This window comes from Mixophyes fleayi, chromosome 11, assembly GCF_038048845.1.
Source record: "Mixophyes fleayi isolate aMixFle1 chromosome 11, aMixFle1.hap1, whole genome shotgun sequence".
In the NCBI taxonomy this organism is placed as follows: domain Eukaryota; kingdom Metazoa; phylum Chordata; class Amphibia; order Anura; family Limnodynastidae; genus Mixophyes; species Mixophyes fleayi.
Window position 1 is genome coordinate 15128482 of NC_134412.1, and position 19904 is coordinate 15148385.

A 19904-nucleotide genomic window follows, 5' to 3' on the forward strand; every position below is an offset into this window, starting at 1 on the left:
ATTCAATTCCTCTTGAGGAGTGAAGATGGGAAGCCCCTGAAACTACACTTTCTCCATCCTTATTACAATAATCTCCCTTCACAGAATGAAATCTCGTTTCTGCACGGCTCTGCAAAATGAGGCACACTGGTACTCCATACTTCCGTAAGTAAGCCTTCATTCCACCCAAATACTCCCCACTGCCGCTTGAAATATTTCCATCTTACTCTGTAAATCTATGCACCCTGGTGGAAATCGAGGCACAGGTTAGGCAGAGGGCGTGTACAAAGCTTCTTTAACATTGAACAGCGCAGTGGTTAACGTTGCTTCTTCACAGCGCTGGGGTCATGAGTTTGATTCTAACCAGGGCCCTATCTGTGTGGAGTGTGTATGTTCTCCCCGTCTTTGCCTTGGTTTCCTCCAGGTGCTCCAGTTTCCTCCCACAGTCCAAAAACATACTAGTAATTAATTAGCTTCTGACAAAATGGACCCTAGTGTCCATGGTAGCGAATAGTAGGCCAGGTCCAATGGGGCACTGATGTAAATGATTACCTATTCTCTGTACAGCGTTGTACTCTATGGTGGCGCTATATAAATAAACAATAATCCTAACTGTGGAGCTTCAAAAATGACATCTACACTGTATAACCTCTTAGGCACCTGTAATCCACTATTCCAAGTGCCCAAGACTATGGCAACCTAGTGTTAAAAGCCAGTCCTGGATTCCCCAACCATAGTGTTTATTTCAGGATCCTTCGCTATACAACACAGTAAAAGCAATAATATAGACCTACCACGTCTGACAGTTACCTGACTGTAAAACACCTTTGAGCTACATTACGGCCATACCAAGAAATGCTAAATTCCAGCACAGCATGTAATCTCATTTCTGAGAACAAATGCTGTTTTGTTACTTTGTGCGCCCCCCCACACACACACTTTTCTGCAAACCTATCCCGTTTTGCAGATAATCACATGAATTAGTGGCACAATGTGGCTTTGCCCGTGGCTATATAAAAGCTTGCACCGTCTGATGGGGGAATTTTGACAGCTCAGGGCAATTTAGGGGCATGAGTAGAGCTGGTCTCTGCTAATGCTGGGCCCTGTACTACATCGTTTGTGGGGGCCCCCATCTTATAGATGAGTGGTACCTCATCTCTCCAGTTCTCTCTCTACTCTCCCTGTTTCTCTCTGCTTCCAGGTCTCTTTCCTCTAAATCCCCCCACCCCTCCCCACACACACTTCTCTTCTCCCCCTCTCTTCTGCCCCTCCTTTCTCCTGTGGCTCTCTTACCAACACAGAAGCTTCTGTTCTCTAAAAAGCATAGCTGCTGCTTCCCCGTTAATCATCACAGATGCAATAATGACAAGACAGTTAAAGGGAAATAAGTGGATCAGCATCTTTTACTACAGTGGGTTAGAGGTACTACCTCGTTACCCATGGATCAATGGGTTCCCTTGAGCCATTAGTCACAGGGACCTGTGTGGTGGTACAGTCGCAGCCCCCAAAATCCATCCATAAGTCCATCTAAATAGTAAAAGAACATTTGGGGGTATATTTACTAAACTGCGCGTTTGAAAAAGGGGAGATGTTGCCTATAGCAACCAATCAGATTCTAGTTATCATTTTTTCAGTACATTCTACAAAATGACAGCTAGAATCTGATTGGTTGCTATAGTCAACATCTCCACTTTTTCAAACCCACAGTTTAGTAAATATACCCCTTGGTTTCATAATGAGATTATTTAAGATGTGATAAAGAAAAGGACACATTTAAGAGCTGTTGCAGCTCATTTACAGGCTACATTTATACACATATATGGATGCACTAAATAGAACATAAGCCCTCCTCTGCCCGTCTAGAATCAGTTTAATCTTTGTATCTATTACTGAGTTAGTTGAACATATGTCTGTATAGGAAACTACTGACACACTCTGGAAAATGTATAATAGTCAGTGCATGAGAAATCTGCCACACTCTAAAAATGACAGAGATAAGGATCCTGAAGTCCACTCACCTTGCGAGATATTGAGCCAAAGGAGTAAGAGTGTCCACACTGCAGCCATAATCCCCTTGTGTCCTGCTCACCCCCTCAGGCTCTCTCCCCCCAGCCAATATTGGACGGTCTGTGGGGAGAGGCTTCTTTTGCACCTTTCTCCCAGTTGAAAAACACTTTTGATAATTGAAGGCATAACTCAGAACTGGTTTGGTGACGAAGAAACACACCTCGCTTTTTTTTTTTTTTTTTTTAAGAAAAATTGACCTGTCCCCTCCCATTAAAAATATGCAGAAAAAAGTCAAATTTCCACTCACAAACACTTAACCTATAGAAGTTACAATATTGTTTGACTCAGACTTCTGTTTCTTGTTAAAAGTTACACCGTGTTTCTTCTTGGGTTCCAAATAAAGCAACATAGTTCTAGAATCTCTGGAAAATCAGCAATTCATCATGAAGGATCATTGGTGGTTTATATAAAACAGTTATGAATGACATTACAAATATACACTCATCAGCCACAACATTAAAACCACTGACAAGTAAAGTGAATAACATTGATTATCTCGTCACAATGGCACCTGCCAAGGGATAGGACATAGTAGGCAGCAAGTAAACAGTCAGTTCTTGAAGTTGATGTGTTGGAAGCAGGAAAAATGGGCAAGCGTAAGGATCTGAGCAATTTTGACAAGGGCCAGATTGTGATGGCTAGACAACTGGGTCAGAGTATCTCCAAAACGATAAGTCATGTGGGGTGTTCCAGGATTGCAGTTTTTAGTACGTATCAAAAGGGGTCCAAGGAAGGACAACCGGTGAACTGGCAACTGGGTCATGGGCGCATAAGACAAATTGATGCGCATGGAGAGCGAAGGCTAAGCCGTCAAGTCCAATCCCACAGAAGAGCTACTGTAGCACAAATTGCTGAAAAAGTTAATGCTGGTTATGATAGAAACAGAACACACAGTGCATCAAAACTCAAAACTTTCTGCGTAGCTACAGACCGGTCAGAGTGCCCATGCTGACCACTGTCCACCATCAAAAGCGCATACAATGGGCATGTGAGCACCAGAACTGGAGCATGAAGCAATGGAAGAAGGTGGTCTGGTCTGATGAATCACGTTTTCTTTTACATCATGTGGACGGCCGGGTGCGTTTGTGTCGTTTACCTGGGGAAGAGATGGTACGAGGATGCACTATGGGAAGAAGGCAAGCCATCGGAGACAGTGTGATGCTCTGGGCAATGTTCTGCTGGGAAACCTTGGGTCCTGGCATTCATGTGGATGTCACTTTGACACGTACCACCTACCTAAACATTGTTGCAGACTAAGTACACCTTTTCATGACAACGGTATTCCCTGCTGGCAGAGGCCTCTTTCAGCATGATAATGTGGCCTGCCACACTGCAAAAATTGTTGAGGAATAGACTGAGGAACATGACAAAGAGTTCAAGGTGTTGACTTAACACAGCTGCATGCAATTCATGTCCAAACGCAAATGACACTTACGACTACCTATGACTTGAAGAGAGAAACGGGGGTGGGAAGGAGCGGATGAATTTAGGCAATGTACAGTAAGGGCGTGTCGATGCAGATGTAGCCAAGTAAAGTCATGGGTTTCTCGTACGTACACTAGGTTTCGGCCGTATCATTTGCACCAAGTACGGGGCAGGTGTAAGTGCCGTTTGATAGTGATGACTGACATGATATAGTCTTTGCTTCAAAAACTAAATGTATGCGTGCCACTAGATAGAGCAGAACATGTGTTTTCAAGTAAGATAGACCATAAAAATGCATCGTATATGTACTCCGCATTAAAAGCATCTTACACACAGATTCAAATGGAACCATATCTTGAGATGTGCTCTGATTTGACTACGGTCGGAAGTACGTTGACGTTCTGTGCTCTTTTTTAAACCGCAAGTTGCGTTCAGACTTGAATCAGGCCCACAGTTTCTGGCATTTTATTAATGTGAGCCTTTTCCTAAATACGACCCCTTATGCCTGCAGTGATGAAATGGAGACGGACAAGGGCGGGCAAGAATAGACATAAACACATCAGCATCACAAGATACACACCGTGTAGGTGGTGTGCATCTTTTCGGTGCCTGAGGGTTGGTGCAACAATGCACAAAGATGATAATGGCTTTTAGTAACACTATCTAGCTGCAGCTGATTGATCCCTCTAGCTCAGGCCTGGCCACCTGTGGCTCTCCAGGTGTGTTGAAACTACAAGTCCCAACATGCCCTGCCAGCTATCGGCTGGCTATCTATTGGCAAAGCATGCTGGGGTTTGCAGTATCACAACACCTGGAGAACCACAGGCCTGCTCTAGCTGATAGTACTTAAATCATTAGCTTTGCGGCTATATCAGGTTGTGGACATCTATCTACATTACTTATTTGACATTTTAACTACAGCAGGGAAGATTCCCATTTGATTTTTAAAAAGGAAAATAACAGATGTTTTTATTTGCTTTAATTTGATTTTGTGTTTGTATTTAATTACATTTTATATTGAGAATGCGATTTTCACATTTCTTATTACGTATCCAGCCACTCTTCTCTCCTTTGTATACAATACTTCATTATATTACTGGATTGAGTAATGCGACTTTAGCATTTTATACTGACATGGTCCAGTTGCGTTTCTGCACTATCGTAGGGTGTGGATGTACAAACTTGTGCGTGTGGCTTACCCCTGGTGCAAATGTTACTGTTTTGGAGGGGAACGCAACTTATGCATCAACATATACATACATAAATATAGTTATTTTACTAGAGATGAGCAGTTCGGTTTCGGATACATCGGACAAATCTGATTTTTGGGGTACCGAGTGGAACCAAGTCATTGACATGGTTTCTCACGCCAAATTCGCATCTTTTTTTAAAAAATTCTTTATTTTGGTTGGTCATATAAGCAAATACAGGGAATAACACTGTTATTGTTGTACAGACGTATAGAAACAGTCAGAACAATCGAATCAACATGTTGTACATAGAATGAAAGGCAACCATTTTTACAATTTTATATGCAGTATCAAATTGTATATAACTGTAGTGAAAGTGTGAAATATGGCAATGGGGTGGGTGGAAGGGAGTCAGAGGGGGGGGGATCACAAAGCAGGGATATGAAAGAGCTCAGGAGGTGGAGAGTGTGTAGATGACTCAAGACGGTAAGGGAACAAAGCGTATAAGGGAGCCGGATTTACCACACATGGGTCTTCATCACGGGGCTAATTGTTAGGGGGACGCAAGCTTTCTACAAACTGCCATGGAGCCCAAACCTGATTAAAAACGTGGCCTCTATCATGGAGGTAATAGGTAATCTGTTCCATGGCTGCTACATGCCAGATTTGTTTTTTAAGGGCTGTTAGAGAAGGAGGGGAAGTTTTTTTCCAGTTTAGCGCGATAAGGAATTTAGCCGCTGTAAATTCGGATCTTTTGCTTTGAACATTCCAAGTGTTTCAATCTGAATGCAATTGTGTGAAGGGCAGAATCCGTGACTTCTTTACTACTAAGTGGCCACAAAGCAGGGTGCCCTTTGACTCTGATCTACACCCCTCCAAAAATATATATATTTTAAGAACCAATTGTATACATTTGAATTATATTGTGGGGCAGAAGAATTGTAATGTAACATTCCCTCCTTTCCCTATCTCATTGTGCGGTGAAAGTTACAAGTAACTCCAACTTCAAGTAGCTGGACTGATCTTATCAACCATGGATCAGTTTGCAGATCAAGAGCATCCCAGTAGTAGTACATTTTCATCCTCTACTTGTAACAAAGGTCACGTGGGAAGAAGGTGTAAGAAAGCGTACTCAAAATCCAAACACAGTTTGTCAATCTCAAAGAAACATCAGCTCTTGCTGTGAGGATTAAGCGAAATATTTCTCATGAATGTGGCGATTTACCCAACATTCCACAAATCACCCGCAGTGGCAACAATAGGCTCGGACCATGCCCATTCTAGTATGTGTAACTACTGTTACACATACTAGAATGCCATTGCAAAAGTGAGTGTCCAACATGGTCATGCATCTTCTGTAACTTCCCATGCACCAACTTCTTGCTCAGAGTGTAGGTCTGTCACCTCCAAAACAGCCACATCAGTGCATGAAAAGAATACTGAGGCTGAAGAACAACTTGGGCACTCACAGAATCCTGAGGAGAGTCTAAGGGTATCCCTGAGTGCTATATGTGAGTATGATGTTTCAGATTCTGACACTATAATTATAGAGCAGCCTCCTCCCCATTCACTCCAGCACCCAAGGGTTTGCAGCATCTTGAAATTGGATCACTACATTTTGGCAAACGTATTTGATCCTAGATCTAAGGCATATGTAATGTATTTGTTTCTAACTGACACAAATCGTCACAGATGCAAACAGGTCCTTGTGAGCAAGCTGTCGGCTGAAGTCGCACATGACACGTCCATTGCTTCAGCTTCCCCTAAAAATGCTACTGCCAGAAAAAAATTACTCTTTCACACTGAGTCAACACAGCACAACAATGTGAAAGTTTATTATGACATCTGGTCAGGCTTAAAAGAAATGCCCAAATATTTTTACATCTCTCCCATGTCTCAATCCAATGCAACTTGTATTAGAACAATGGTGGAGGATTGCTTAATGATAATGTACAAATTAATATTTCAGACAGTCACTTTGAATTCTGGGAGGAAAAAAAGCCAATTTGGAGCCCCTTGTACAAACTAGCTATTGTGTACTTAAGCTGCCCACCCTCCTGTGTGTGCTCAAAAAGAGTGTTTAGCACAGCCGGGAACATAGTGCATGATCATCTGGTGTTCATCAAAATAAACTACAAATTGTATGAGGAATACTGTTCTTGTCACCAATTACAAGCAGAATCTGAAACGCTAGATTCCAGTGGGTTTGAACTAATATTGTGTGATTATGATCTTGAAGTCAGTGATGAGGATGATGATGAGGGTGAAGACATTGTCAACAGAGAGAAAGATGACTACTGTTTGCCAAATGCCCATTAGTAAATTGTTAAAATCTCTATCTATTCTCCAGTTCACCAACCAACAACCAAAATGGTCTCTTTTGTGGTGGGTAGGAGTTCCCAAGGACAATTCCATCTTGCACTATTTTACGTCATGGCCTTGGTCTATCATCTTGTGTAACATGTCTGCTGATGCCGCAGCTGTCCACCTAATGACCTCTGATTACTGCCTCTTTACTTTCTATGACACATGCTGTCTAATGTTAAAAATATTGTGTCCTTTGTCTTTCTCCCACCATTCATCTTTCCACTTGTCTATTGATGCTGTTGTCTAGCTAATGAGCTTTAATAACTGCCTCTTTACTTTCCATAGCACATGCTAATATTAAAGATATTGTTTATAATTCTAGAAATATAGGAAAAGTGTTTTCCTCTAGTGTAATCTTAGGCTGCTGTTGCTTAATACCATCTAGGAATAGGTAAAATACCTCTCACATAGGAAATTACGTATTGGTATAACAGTTATCCATACTGTCATAAAGATAAACCAATGGAATCAACAAATTTCCCTGGCGCCATACATATAATTCAAATAAGTATGAAATAAATGTGTTCTGTGTTATCAGCAGAACCTATTTCCATGTTAAAATCACTTACATTGTTTTGCCAGTCTGAGCATTTACCCTGGGTTTTGCAATTTTGCAGTGTCAAAATAGAGTCATTAAGTTATGAAAAAAGGTTATCCAGTTTAGGCATGTATACTTTAGAAAAGAGGCGTCTAAGAGCGGATATGATTACTACATATAAATATATTAAGGGTCAATACAGAAAACTTCATGGGAACTTTTAACCCCAAGGACTGTACATAGGACACTTGGTCACACCCTAAGATTAGGGGAGAGGAAGTTTCACAACTAGCAATGGAAGGGGTTCTTTACAGTAAGGGCAGTCAAGATATGGATATCAATGCCAGGAAAGGTTGTGTTGACAGATTCAATCGATATGTTTAAGAAAGGTTTAGACAAATATTTTACGGAAAATGGTATCCAGGGTTATGACCGCTAATTAAAATGAAGACCAGTAGTGGATATAGGGAGATATAGGACTGCAATATTGGGTCAGGAGGGATTTTTCCTGGTTGCTTTATCTGGATCAATTTCAAATGTAAGAGAGGGATCGCAGGAGATCCAAAATAGGTTGATCTTGACGGACTGGTGTCTTTTTTCAACCTCATCAACTTATGTTACTATGATTTAAATATGTTCGAAACAAATGAATGCAAAGAAACACTATTTTCATTAATGCACCCAGTTTTATATGGAAGCTTGTTGATGTGAGAGACCAAGATGAGTTTGCCTGCCAAGGTGTAAGATGTTGCATCTTCTGATAGGAGCATTATGGCAGATCAGGAGTGAGAGGGGTCTAGACGCAAGCACCTAATTGTGCACCCACATGCAAAATCTAGGACAGTATTATTGAAATGAGACTGATGCGGTGGAGTTGGTCACTAAAAAGTATTTGCATTGGCTCTATCAGCTGTTTGAGTATCAAATCTGCACATTAGCTCTTGTACTTGGTGCATTATCTCCAAGGCCGGGGATACTCAGCGCATCTCCCTTCAATTATGTGAATGACTACTCGCAAGTCACTGGAGCAAGATCTAATGTAGCCGCATGTAAATTCCACTCAGTGGTGGATCCAGGGGGGGGGGGGGCTTGCTGCCGGCGGCTGCACAATATGTGCAGGACCGCTCGGCAGTGACAATGTGCTGCCCGGCTGCTCTGATTGTGTTTAAAACACAATCAGAGCAGCCGGGCAGCACATTGTCACTGCCGAGCGGACCTGCACATATTGTGCAGCCGCCGGCAGCCTTGAAGTCAAAAAGGGGGCGGGGCCTAAATCCCCCCCCCCCCCCCTAAATCGCCCCGGGTAGGATACTTTTCTAGATCCGCCCCTGATTCCACTAACATTGGGGAATGTATTAAGCTATTAATAATATGAATCACCGCCCTTAATTTGACTACCAATGACTGACTTATAAAGAAGCCAAAATGGAGGACTTGTGAATTGTGAAACTTTATATCAGCTTAATGCCTTCATGGTTTAGAGACTGTCAGATCCTTTGGTCAACTCGCTTGTCTTGGTTTTATTACTCAGATCAGTCCTACGTATGTGGAAATGAATGTCTTCTGTGACAGCGAGTATATCTTTTCATGTTATTCCCTTAAAATATGGAACATATTTATTCTGGCATTCTGGGAACTCTTGTTTGGTCTCTAATTGACTGGGGAATAATTAATAATACAATTCAATCTAGGCTCGGTGGTCTGAACGGGACTGCGTGCATTATACTGATCACAGATTAGTTATGCATTTTGTGCATTTGATTAATAGCGGAGTTTAATACTTCTCGATGATTCATCACAATTTGTCTGTGTAATTTATGTATAACTTGATTAAGATATCTTGCTATGCTTACTTTGTTCCTACTGATTGATACAACCAGACTCAGCTGTATCAATCTTGTATTATTTGTGTAATAAAATGTTTATTCCGTTTTGAGGCCGCGCTTTAACTTGTGATGGGCAATTCTAAATTTATTTCATTTTTTGTAATGTATAGGTTGAACAAACAGGGTACAAGTGGGTCGACGGGGTGATTCTAGAATGTTTAAAAACAGGTCAAGCCACTTGTCGTTGATCAACACCACTGGGATTGCCGATGTCAGCATTCATTTGTCAACATTGCTTTCAACACCTTTATTAAAGAACAAGGGAAGCATTGCCGTACCACCGCATGTTGACTCAGTTTGGATCAGAAATCACAAACAGCGAAATAAATCCTGACTTGTAGCATCTGTCATCGACCAGACAACTAAAGATTGGAAAGGTTACATCTCATAATGACTCGAACATCATTGTCTGCCTTGCTGTTGGGGCAAATATAACACATCCCCTGGTTTGCTTAACCTTATGGTGAGTACACAAGAATTCCTGTAACAAGTCACTGATAGCTTGTTCGCAATGACAGCAAATCATATTGCTCAAGAAATACACTTCCTGTATTACAAAGATGGAACAATTTGCTGCAACCTCAGCTCACATATGATCTAAATTAAATGGAATTCCACCACGCCTATGCTTGAGAGACTGCATGAACAAAAGATAAACCATCAATGTCTATGTTATGCTACATCCAAAATTTATGGGAGATGTCTTTGCTCACCCAAGGCGATGGCAACAGAAGGACATTTACAAGCTGTTGCACTGCTTTCTATGAGACAAGCAAGTTCGATAGGGAGGATGATTGGGACATTAGTGATAGTTTACCTATATATTTTTTATTAGAGCTGTCATTAAGCTATATGCAACAGGGAAATGAGAGTGATGACCACTGCAAGCTTTTGTTCTCTCCAAATTCAACCTCTAATCATATACTGTACACGTACAGGGCCTGATTATCCAACAGGCTGAGTAGGCTGCAGACTAGGGCGCAAGGCTTTTGGGGGGCAGCAAAATTGTGAAAATTGTGAAACATAAAAAAAGAAAATATGGGAAAGTTTTAATCTTGAAGTCCCATGGTAAAGGGGGAAGACAATGCTTTAATCTTGGATGGGCTCATGATAATAAGCAATAGGAGAGACAAGGATGGCAACAGGTGCAGGCATGACACAGTCCCAGGAGTAGAGGATGCCAGAGGTAGTCAGCGGGGATGAGGATTGGCTTCCCCTATGCACCCGTTTCCCTAACATCACCATCCCCTCAACCGCCGAAGCGAACATTACAATCTGTGAAGCATCAGGTGTGTCCACAATGAGTGGCAGCTGGAAGTGCTTATAGGTTGTTGTAACTAGCTAGTCTGTACATTTTTTCCATCTTGTTGTAACTAGCTAGTCTGTACATTTTTTCCATCTAATGCAAACATGTTTTTTCAGTTTGAGATGCTAATTAAAGATACCAATTTTGAAAAAGAAAATACAAAGCCCCCACCTCTGGAATGATATCCCTCGCTCTATCAGACTATCCCCTAGTCTGTAAGCTTTAAACACTCCTTGTAAAGCCATTCATTCCGTATACCATACCCTCTTTCATCCTCCCTTATCATTCTCACCCACTGTTGCTTCAACCGCACCAGTCCGATTTGTGAATCTCATAATACTGACTCACCCTCATTTGTCACCCATTTGTCTGCCCCTTCTCTTTAGATTGTAAGCTCTCGCGAACAGGACCCTCTTCCCTCCTGTTCTTCCTCTTTCATTACCTATGCCTTCTTCTCCCCCGCTATGTCTTGCACCTCTCTGCCCCTTGTCTCCACTCCTCCATTGTCCTTACACCTTTATCAAGCTCTGATCCTGTTAGTCGCGCCTACGCTAATGGATACAGGTTTCTCTGAATATACCCAGTGGTGGGATTCAGCCAGTTCTCACCGGTTCGCCAGAACCAATACCTAATTTTAGGCTTGATTCGGCGAATCGGTGACTACAGGCTGAGTCACCATCTTCGTTGGAGGGGGGAGCAGGCTCCGTGAAAATAAAAAAACACTCACCTGTCTGCGGCGTCAGCACTCCTCCTCCCTGGTCCGTCCGCACTGAATGTCGGGTGTGATGTCATCACGTCACGCCCGACATTCACATCATGCCCGATATTATTGAGCGGATACAAAGAAGAACATATCAACTACTTCCTGGAACAGAGAAATTACTTTTATTGATTGATATTTGTGTATCACGTCTTCTTTTCTGGGACAAGAAGAGGGTATTGGAGCCTTGACATCCATCCTCCCTTGGGACACTCTGGCACTGGATGAATCCTGGGAAGGGACAGTGTCTACAGCAATCATTGCAGAATTATCTGTTTGTATCTGGGAGCTCGCATCCAATGATCCTGTAGCAGTGGAAATAGCAGAAGGGAGAGGGTCCTTCAATGAAACAGCCAATTCTGCAGGAGTACCTCCAATGGGCCTAGCTCTGCCAGGGCTGTCTCTACACGGCCACCAATGCATTGATTTCTGTAACAGACAATTTTTGGAATGTGACATGAATTGATTTGTTGTCACTAGTAAGTGCTGTGAAGAAGTCTCCACACTGTGCCAGACGTATGGGAAGATCATGTCTCCTATTCAGCTTTCTCCTCTAACTTATAAAAAAATACACATATAATTTTTTTTACTTTAAACTACTATATAAAAGAAAACTATCAAAAGGGAAACAAGACAAAAAAAAATCAACCCACATCACTAAACGGGTGGGGCACAATTTTCCGAACAACATAATTGCTGCAACAGTGCCAACGACATGAAAATGCTGAGTGCTGTATTTACCGACATGCAGGAAATGAGACTTCTTGAAACAGTGACATAGGACAAACAGGCAGTGAGATTTACTTCACTAGAAATGGCCACAGTTACATTGCTGCTATTAAGGGGGCAATGCATGGACCCTCCACGTGTAAAATGTGAAGAACCCTTCGTAAAAAAAAACATTATACAGCCGCGCCGGGTCCTCGCATTGCCCCCTTAAAAGCAGCAATGTAACTGTGGACATTTCTAGTGCGGTTAATGTCAGTGCCTGTATGATCATTTGTCGGAATTCTTCTATGTTAATTTTGCAAGAAGTCTGATTTCCTCCATGTCAGTAATTACTAGAGATGGGAGGGCTTGGTTCCCCAAGATCCGAATCCATCCGAATTTCGCCTATCTGAGTACCAAGCCAAGCAGGCTCGGTACTCTCCTGCCCATTCGGAATCGAAACCGAGGCAAAACGTCATCGTGACGTATTCGTATTTCTGAGCTCGGTTCTCGCGAGATTTGAAAAGCATAAATACCAGCCTACACAGCAACCCATCGCCATTTGACAGAGGGAGAGAGCAGGGTTAGGTCACAGGCTGTATTAGCGCAGGGACAGAGCAATAATTGTACACCTTATTCTTTCTATTATTCTTTCATTTCGAATCTATTCAATTATATTATTAATTCAAATTCTATTAGCAATTGTTAGAGCAGGAAGAGAGGAGGATAGAGGAGGCTTATTTTTTTATTTTTTTGCACTACAAGTGCTTTGGGGTCTCCCATATTCCCCAGTGTTTTAGACTAATTTTTCTGGCTGTCAAAAGTCATATTTGTCAGCAGTATCTATTTAATACAATATTTTGCACTACAAGTGCTTTGGGGTGTTCAATATTCCCCAGTGTTTTACACTAATTTTTCTGGCTGTCACAAAAAGTCATATTTGTCAGCAGTATCTATCTAATACAATATTTTGCACTACAAGTGCTTTGGGCTCATTAAAATGGATTCAAAGCAGTCCACATATGAGCAGAATCAGCAAGCAGGTGCTGGCACCAGTCCTGATGGTAGTGTTCTCAGTACGTCATCTGGTAAAGCCGATGTAAAAGTACATAGTCTATTTAAATCAGGGGAAAAAACACACACCCAAAAAAATGTAGCGTGTTGAAGCGAAAAAGAAGTGTAACTGAGGAAAAGTTAAGTGCCGATAAAAAAAAAATTGCCAACATGCCATTCTACACACGCAGTGGCAAAGAACGAATGAGGCATTCGCCTTTCTCTATTACTGCCAGATCTAAAAATATTACTGAGCCTTACTTCTTGTAAGGTCACTCGTGAGCAAGCAAGACCAAGTAATTTGGAGTCTAGAAGTGGTGCACAACTACTGTTACGAAGGAAAGCCGAGCTGCAAGAAAATAGTAAGGCATTAGAGGATAATGTATGCTCTGAATCAGAAATGACACCAATCCCTGTGGAGAGTCCATCCACCAGTGGTATGTGTAATCGTGAGCATTCTGTTAGTGTACCCATAAAGAAGGGTCCTTTCAGCAGTTCTGCTGATGTGTGCCTGAACAGCCCGAGTGTAGCCGGTGATACACAAATTGAGGATGCCACTTTGGAATTAGAAGAGGATGAGGTGGAGATTTGTGTAGGCGACGAGGGCGCTAATGATGATGTTGATAATTATGATGAAGACAGATACCAAATTGCCTTTCTCAATTTGTATTTATATTCTAGATTATAAAACAACTGAATAGTTTTCTACTTTACTCCTGGTGGAGAGGGGATCTGATGCAGACAGATACCAAACTGCCTTTGTCCATTTCTTTTTATATTCTAATTCTACAGTCTATGCAGGCTGCTTTTTTTCTATTCAACTACAAGTGGAGGGCGGGGGGGAAGGGTCATAGACAGCCACCAAACTACCTTGGTCCATTTATTTTTTATATTGTTCAGTCTATGCAGGCTGCTTTTTTTCTATTCAACTACAAGTGGAGTGGGGGGGGGAGGGCTACAGAGACAGAAACCAAACTGCCTTTGTCCATTTCTTTAGATATTTAACTATAAGTGTAGGGTGTAATATACTCCCAAAGACGATGGCTGCTTTGCCAATAGGCTAAGATGGAGAGGATGACATTCAGGTTTGTGTGCAGAATTAAGGACGGCCTACCAGGGATTAAACTGTTTTCTTCCTAATTTATTAGCTTTAGAATTACCTTACTTATCCAAGAAACAGGTGGAGCACTAAATTTAGTAATTTTATGCCCCAAAAACATTGATTTTTAAACAAAATTGCAAAACAAAACCAAACAAAACCAAAACACGCAAGGGCGGTTTAGCAAAACCAAAACCAAAACACAACGGTAATCCAGATCCAAGACCAAAACCAAAACACGGGGGTCAGTGAGCATCTCTAGTAAATACAGCAATCGGAATTCTTCTGTCACTGTTTCAAGAAGTCTCATCTCCTGCATATCGGTAATTACAGCACTCAGCAATTTCATGTCGTTGTCCCTGTTGTCGCAATTATGTTGTTCGAATAATGACTACCACCGCACTATGCACAAATAAAATGTATAATTTAAAGCAACACAAGGAAAGTACAGAAAAATAGTAAGTTTTAGCCAATGTCCTCAGCTTTCACTTGCCATGTTCTGCAAATGTTATGTGAACTCAGGGATATGTGATGGTATAGTAGGATTTTGAATAAAAAATTCCCACAGGAAATAGGTCACATCTCAGTGCCGAATAGATCATTTCTCTTTCCTGATCCGCATGTTGTGATTTCACAATGTTCTTCCCTGCAGTCTGTCGGAATGCAAATATTCTTCTGAGATGCTCATTACAAGCAGTAAAGCCAGTTCAGAGATTTCAAATATTTGTGACAACAACACGTTTGGTTTATTTGTCATGAACTCTGACTATTGAACATTAAAAACAAACAGGTGTGGTGCTGAGGATGTAATTGGTTCCACAATAGAAAAGAGTCTCAAGTACTGAAATCCAGCTCACTGGAGTTACTTTGGAAACAAATTGCATGGCTAAAGCAAGTTCATCTGCTTCCTGAAGGCAGTGCCTGTTTATGGAGAGTATCCAGGACTGATGCATATCACAAAGACCCAAGTATCAGATGAAGTACCATTGAGATATGATTAGGCACTTGCACATGAGGCTATAGGGAGGCATATGAATCTATACAGAGACATAGGACGCTATTATGGGGCAATTCAGGCTATAAGATGGCACATGAAGCCTTATGGTGGCATATGCTGGCTATGTAATGGTTTATGAGACTATGCTGGGGCTTTTGGAGGCACGTAATGCTATATGATGGGATGTTGTACAATCTGATTGGCCCTCTCTTGTTTAAAAGGCAGGGAGGGCTTAGCCTCGTTGCTGGTTATAGCGCTCTTGCCCTGTAATTGCTGTGCCTGCTCTCTGTCAAAGTTCTGATATTTGACCACCTGTTATCCTTGACATTGTTACCTGGACCACTCTCGATTGCTGCCTGCTCTTTACCCTTTGGCCTTGTTACCTGGACTACTCTTGCTCGTAGCCGCTCTGAGGACAGTGGCAGGAGGGGAGTTTGACTGGGGAGGTACACCTGTCAAACGGTAATGCAGGTGTTCTAAGGCGAGTTCAGGGAGGACAGAAACCTTCCGTGGAGCAGAAGGGCTATAGCTCGGCTTGTATTGACACCTCTTGTTTGATACTGACCTACGACTTTTGGCATGGCTTCGGTTAATCCTTGCACTCTTTCTCTTAGTTGTGTCCCAGCCACCTACTCCTAGCCAACCTTTTCCTTCAGAATAAGCTTTTACTACATCTGAGTATAAGTCCTGGGAGGCATCCGAGTACTTGTGAGATTAACTATCTCTACGGAGAAGGCAGCTGCTATTGGTGAAGACCTCCAGTACTGTTCTAAAATCTTATGCAGGATTCCGAGAGGCCCTAACAATGTGATGGCATGTGAGGCAATAGGGGGTCTTGGGAGTACGTGGGATTTTTCTTTATGCCTTCAATGCATATAAAAGGCAATGAGACTGAAAACCAATTTTTCTAGTGTCACCATACCCATTCCCGCTGTTACTAGCATTTGCGTTTGAAATGTGTTTTCACCATACCCCTGTTTTCTGGATACAAGCACAGTTTATTGAACTAGCTTCCTTAGAATTGAGCTCTTGAAATATTACTCACTGGATTGTTTTCTGTGTATTGACCTCCTGGCTTTGGATCCCTTTGGCTCCAGACAATGATCTTCCTAACTTTTTCTTTCCTTAGCATTTCCGTGGGCTTATTTATCCTGTTCTACCATTGTGGACATTACATTATCAAAGGTACAGGACTTTATATTTCTTTTGTGCATTGCTTACACTGTTGAAACTGCATAATATGATCTGAAAAATTTTCAGTAAAGAACTTTTATACAAACTCCTGTATATTCCCCCTACTGTTGGGATTAACCAGGATGGAGTGTGGGAGAAGAATATAAAGGTAACGTGGGCAATGCTGGAGCCGAAATATCAGCTTTAGTGTGGATATGGTTATGTACCTCTTGCCAAAAGGTCACTATATTTGGACAAGTCCACCAAATATGGGACAGGGTATTATCTCGATCGTATCGTCTTCAGAAAAATCGAGTGGGCACCAAGTACTGATTGCAGATGGAGCTCCTGGCCACTTTCTCTCTGATCTGGACCCAGATATAATGGTCAAGATCTTCTCTATGTCCACCCTCTACTTGATTTAATTTGGGTCCTTCAAATATTAGCTATGTGACAGTAATAATCAATAAAATGTTGAGATAAGAAGAAGGTTAAACAAAAGGTTTCTAGCGGGGAGTGCTGTATATTTGTAGGTAGTATAAATGTAGATGGTAATTGGAAGCTTTCTCAGAGTTATTGGAATTCTGGGATAAAGTGTTAAAGCGTCTAATCCAGCAAAAACAATTATGTCTGGACCATTTGCGAAACACCTTGTGGTTAATAATTAGGGGAAATGAGTTCTCCATAAAGAAGTCATACTATTTGAGTTATCAATCATCTTACTCAGTTATCTCAAATGGAGAGCAAGAATCATGGGAGGGCTGCACGGAAGATCAATTCTTGGATGAAATCAAAAATAGAAAAAATTGGGATAGGAGGCCAAGCAAATCTGTTGTCCATTGTCAACCAACATTCTGGTGTTGGTATGCACTGCGTTATATGCGACACTAGATAGTACTTCTGCATATTGGGTATGTCCAGTCTACCCTCTGCATGTGCATCCTGAGTCTCCAGCCTGACCAAACAAACCTGGATGTACATTGCTGAAGGTGCTGAAAAAAAGTGAAGAAACCTAAATTGGAAGGGTCTGGAATAAATAAATGAGCTTTGGGAGAACAATTGAGATGATTGAATTTTAGAGGTAGAATTTCTGTTTTGTCTGAGTTAATTTTAAAATTAGCGACTTCTCTATATTATTGAAGTGAAGTATGTGGGTTAGTAATTATAAGCAGAACGCTGTCAAGGGCATTGTCAATGTTGACAAAGGATGCCCCTATCTCGTACCATTCTTAATAAGAAACGTAGGGTTACAATATAAGGATGTCATACCACATGTGAAGTTACCACTAATATCAAGCTTAAAAAGCTTCGCTCATACAGGGCCAAGAAACCAAGTCAAAGGCTTTTCCTGCAGCTCAGGTCATCACTAGGTGAGGAGCAGCCACATTAATTATAGCAGGGATTAGGTCTATTACTTTCCGCCTGTTAGCAGCTTGGTAAAAGCCCTACTTGGTCTGGTTGCACCAAAGAAGTGATGGTCGCGGCCAATCTATTAGCCAGTAATTTGGCAAAAAAACTTAAGTTCATTGTTTAATAATGAAATTAACTGATAACTGGTACATAAGAAGGGGTCACTACTCCCTTCTTATGTAATCACAACAATCTGTGCCCGGTTTTCATCTGCTGCTCATTCTGTTTCAACTCAGACCTGATATGCACTTCAGGTGTGTCTCCCTCTGAGTGCTGATTGGAGGGCTGCACTTTATAAGCTCTCACTTGTTCTGCACTCATTATCAGTGATAGTGTTACACACTAGTTCCCTGGTTCCTAAATCTGTGTTCTGTGCGCTTCTGAACGTGGATCTGCAATCATTTGTCTCCTGGTTCCTGACACCCGGATTTGCATCTTATAGTCTGCTGGTTCCTTGTTCTGCTTACACTTACTTTCTGGCTCCTGATATCTGGCTTTATATCTACACACTATTCATACAGCTCTACTCAGGATCCCCAGAAGCAGACTGCGATAATTATGATTTTCTCACTCACTGGTGCTTCACAGTGATTGCTGTGGTAAATTTCTACATTCCAAAATGGCCTGGTAATCTCCAGATTTTGTGATACCATGCACAGGTTTAAGACACCCAGTGCTAGATGCAGCAGGGAAACCCCAAAACATCACTAAACTTCCTTCGTGTTGGAATGCAGAGAGAATGTTCTTTTCTTTGATAGCTTAATTTTGCTTTCTGTAAACCATGCCATCATGTGCTTTGCCAAAAAGCTTTAATTTGGTCTCATTTGTCTTTTCTCCAAAATCACTGCAGTACAGACAGTGACACAAAACAGGAGAATGAGATCCTTTTTCTTCTTAAGTTGGTTTAATGAAATATTTTCATATTGCAGGGACCTGCTACTCATGACAGGTCAGTTTAGTACCAACGTGGAGGAAAATCACCTGCTTGAAATCAAATTATTCCTAACTAGTTCTAAACGGTGCCAATATTTTTGTTCAGCCAAATTAAGGATTTGTGTGTGGAATAAGCTTTGACATTTTTTTGCAACCAAGAAAAAAAAAAAAATACAATCCAATGCTATTTTTTACACTGAGCTCAAATGATTTATGGTTAACCTTTACATTATTTGATCTGACGTGTTACTTCTTATTAAAACAGGAGATCTCTCTACATTAACAAGTTTACTTTTTATCATTATTGAAATGTGGACATTATATTTCAACTCCAAAGAAATAGTTTAATTATATTTGTTTTTCATTGCAAGTATTAACAAGATAACTTAATGTTCTCTAGTTTTTCTAGATGTGGAGAGGCCGTGATGTACGAGAGTGTTTGACAAGCAAATTTCAGCTAAATTTTCATGCAGCATGTATTCTATGCCCATGCATACATAATTGTGTAAAATGTTTATCAAAAATTAGCATGGTTTAGGTAATCAATTATTAGATGCTTTGCTTACAAACAGAGTTTGCTTTTTAGAATATGTATTTTTTCGTTTGCACTTACAACTGAAGTATTGGTGAAGAACATAATCTCAAAAGTTCTTATTTTCCACCCCAGGGAAGGTTCCAAATCTAGATCTTCAGTTCTAACTCCAACAATCTCAAACTCCTCATCAAAAAGCACCCCATTTCTAATTGTGATGTTAAGAATATGGCACAAAGACTAATAATATTGCACTCAAGAGCCGGAACATACTTAAGGGCTCCTCCAGAGCAGTCAATGAAATGAAGACGAGCCTGGAGAAGGAAAAAATCCATTCTATGATCCACTTGGTATGCAATTTTTTGACCTGCTGCTTGAAATAGGAGTGAAGAGTCAAGGTTGGAAAGGGTAGGTGCTGTCTCCTAAAAGTAGAACAAAAAGTAAAACAAACATATGTGTGGTTCAGTGGTAGTTTACTACA

At 41.2% G+C, this 19904-nt stretch overlaps 1 protein-coding gene and 1 long non-coding RNA gene across 2 annotated transcripts in view; one reads left to right on the forward strand and one right to left on the reverse strand.

Annotated features, from left to right (window-relative positions):
• The window catches only part of LOC142107410 (urokinase plasminogen activator surface receptor-like), a 28641-nt gene extending 26595 nt beyond the window's left edge, over positions 1–2046 (reverse strand). Inside the window, exon 1 of the mRNA XM_075190842.1 lies at positions 1998–2046. Within this exon, the coding sequence (XP_075046943.1) occupies positions 1998–2046 (49 nt within the window). The remainder of the gene's footprint in view (positions 1–1997) is intronic.
• LOC142106574 (uncharacterized) overlaps positions 1–19696 on the forward strand; it is a 114845-nt gene extending 95149 nt beyond the window's left edge. The window contains exon 3 of the long non-coding RNA XR_012679744.1: positions 19559–19696. This is a non-coding gene — a long non-coding RNA (uncharacterized LOC142106574). The remainder of the gene's footprint in view (positions 1–19558) is intronic.
• The last annotated feature ends 208 nt before the right edge of the window (positions 19697–19904 follow it).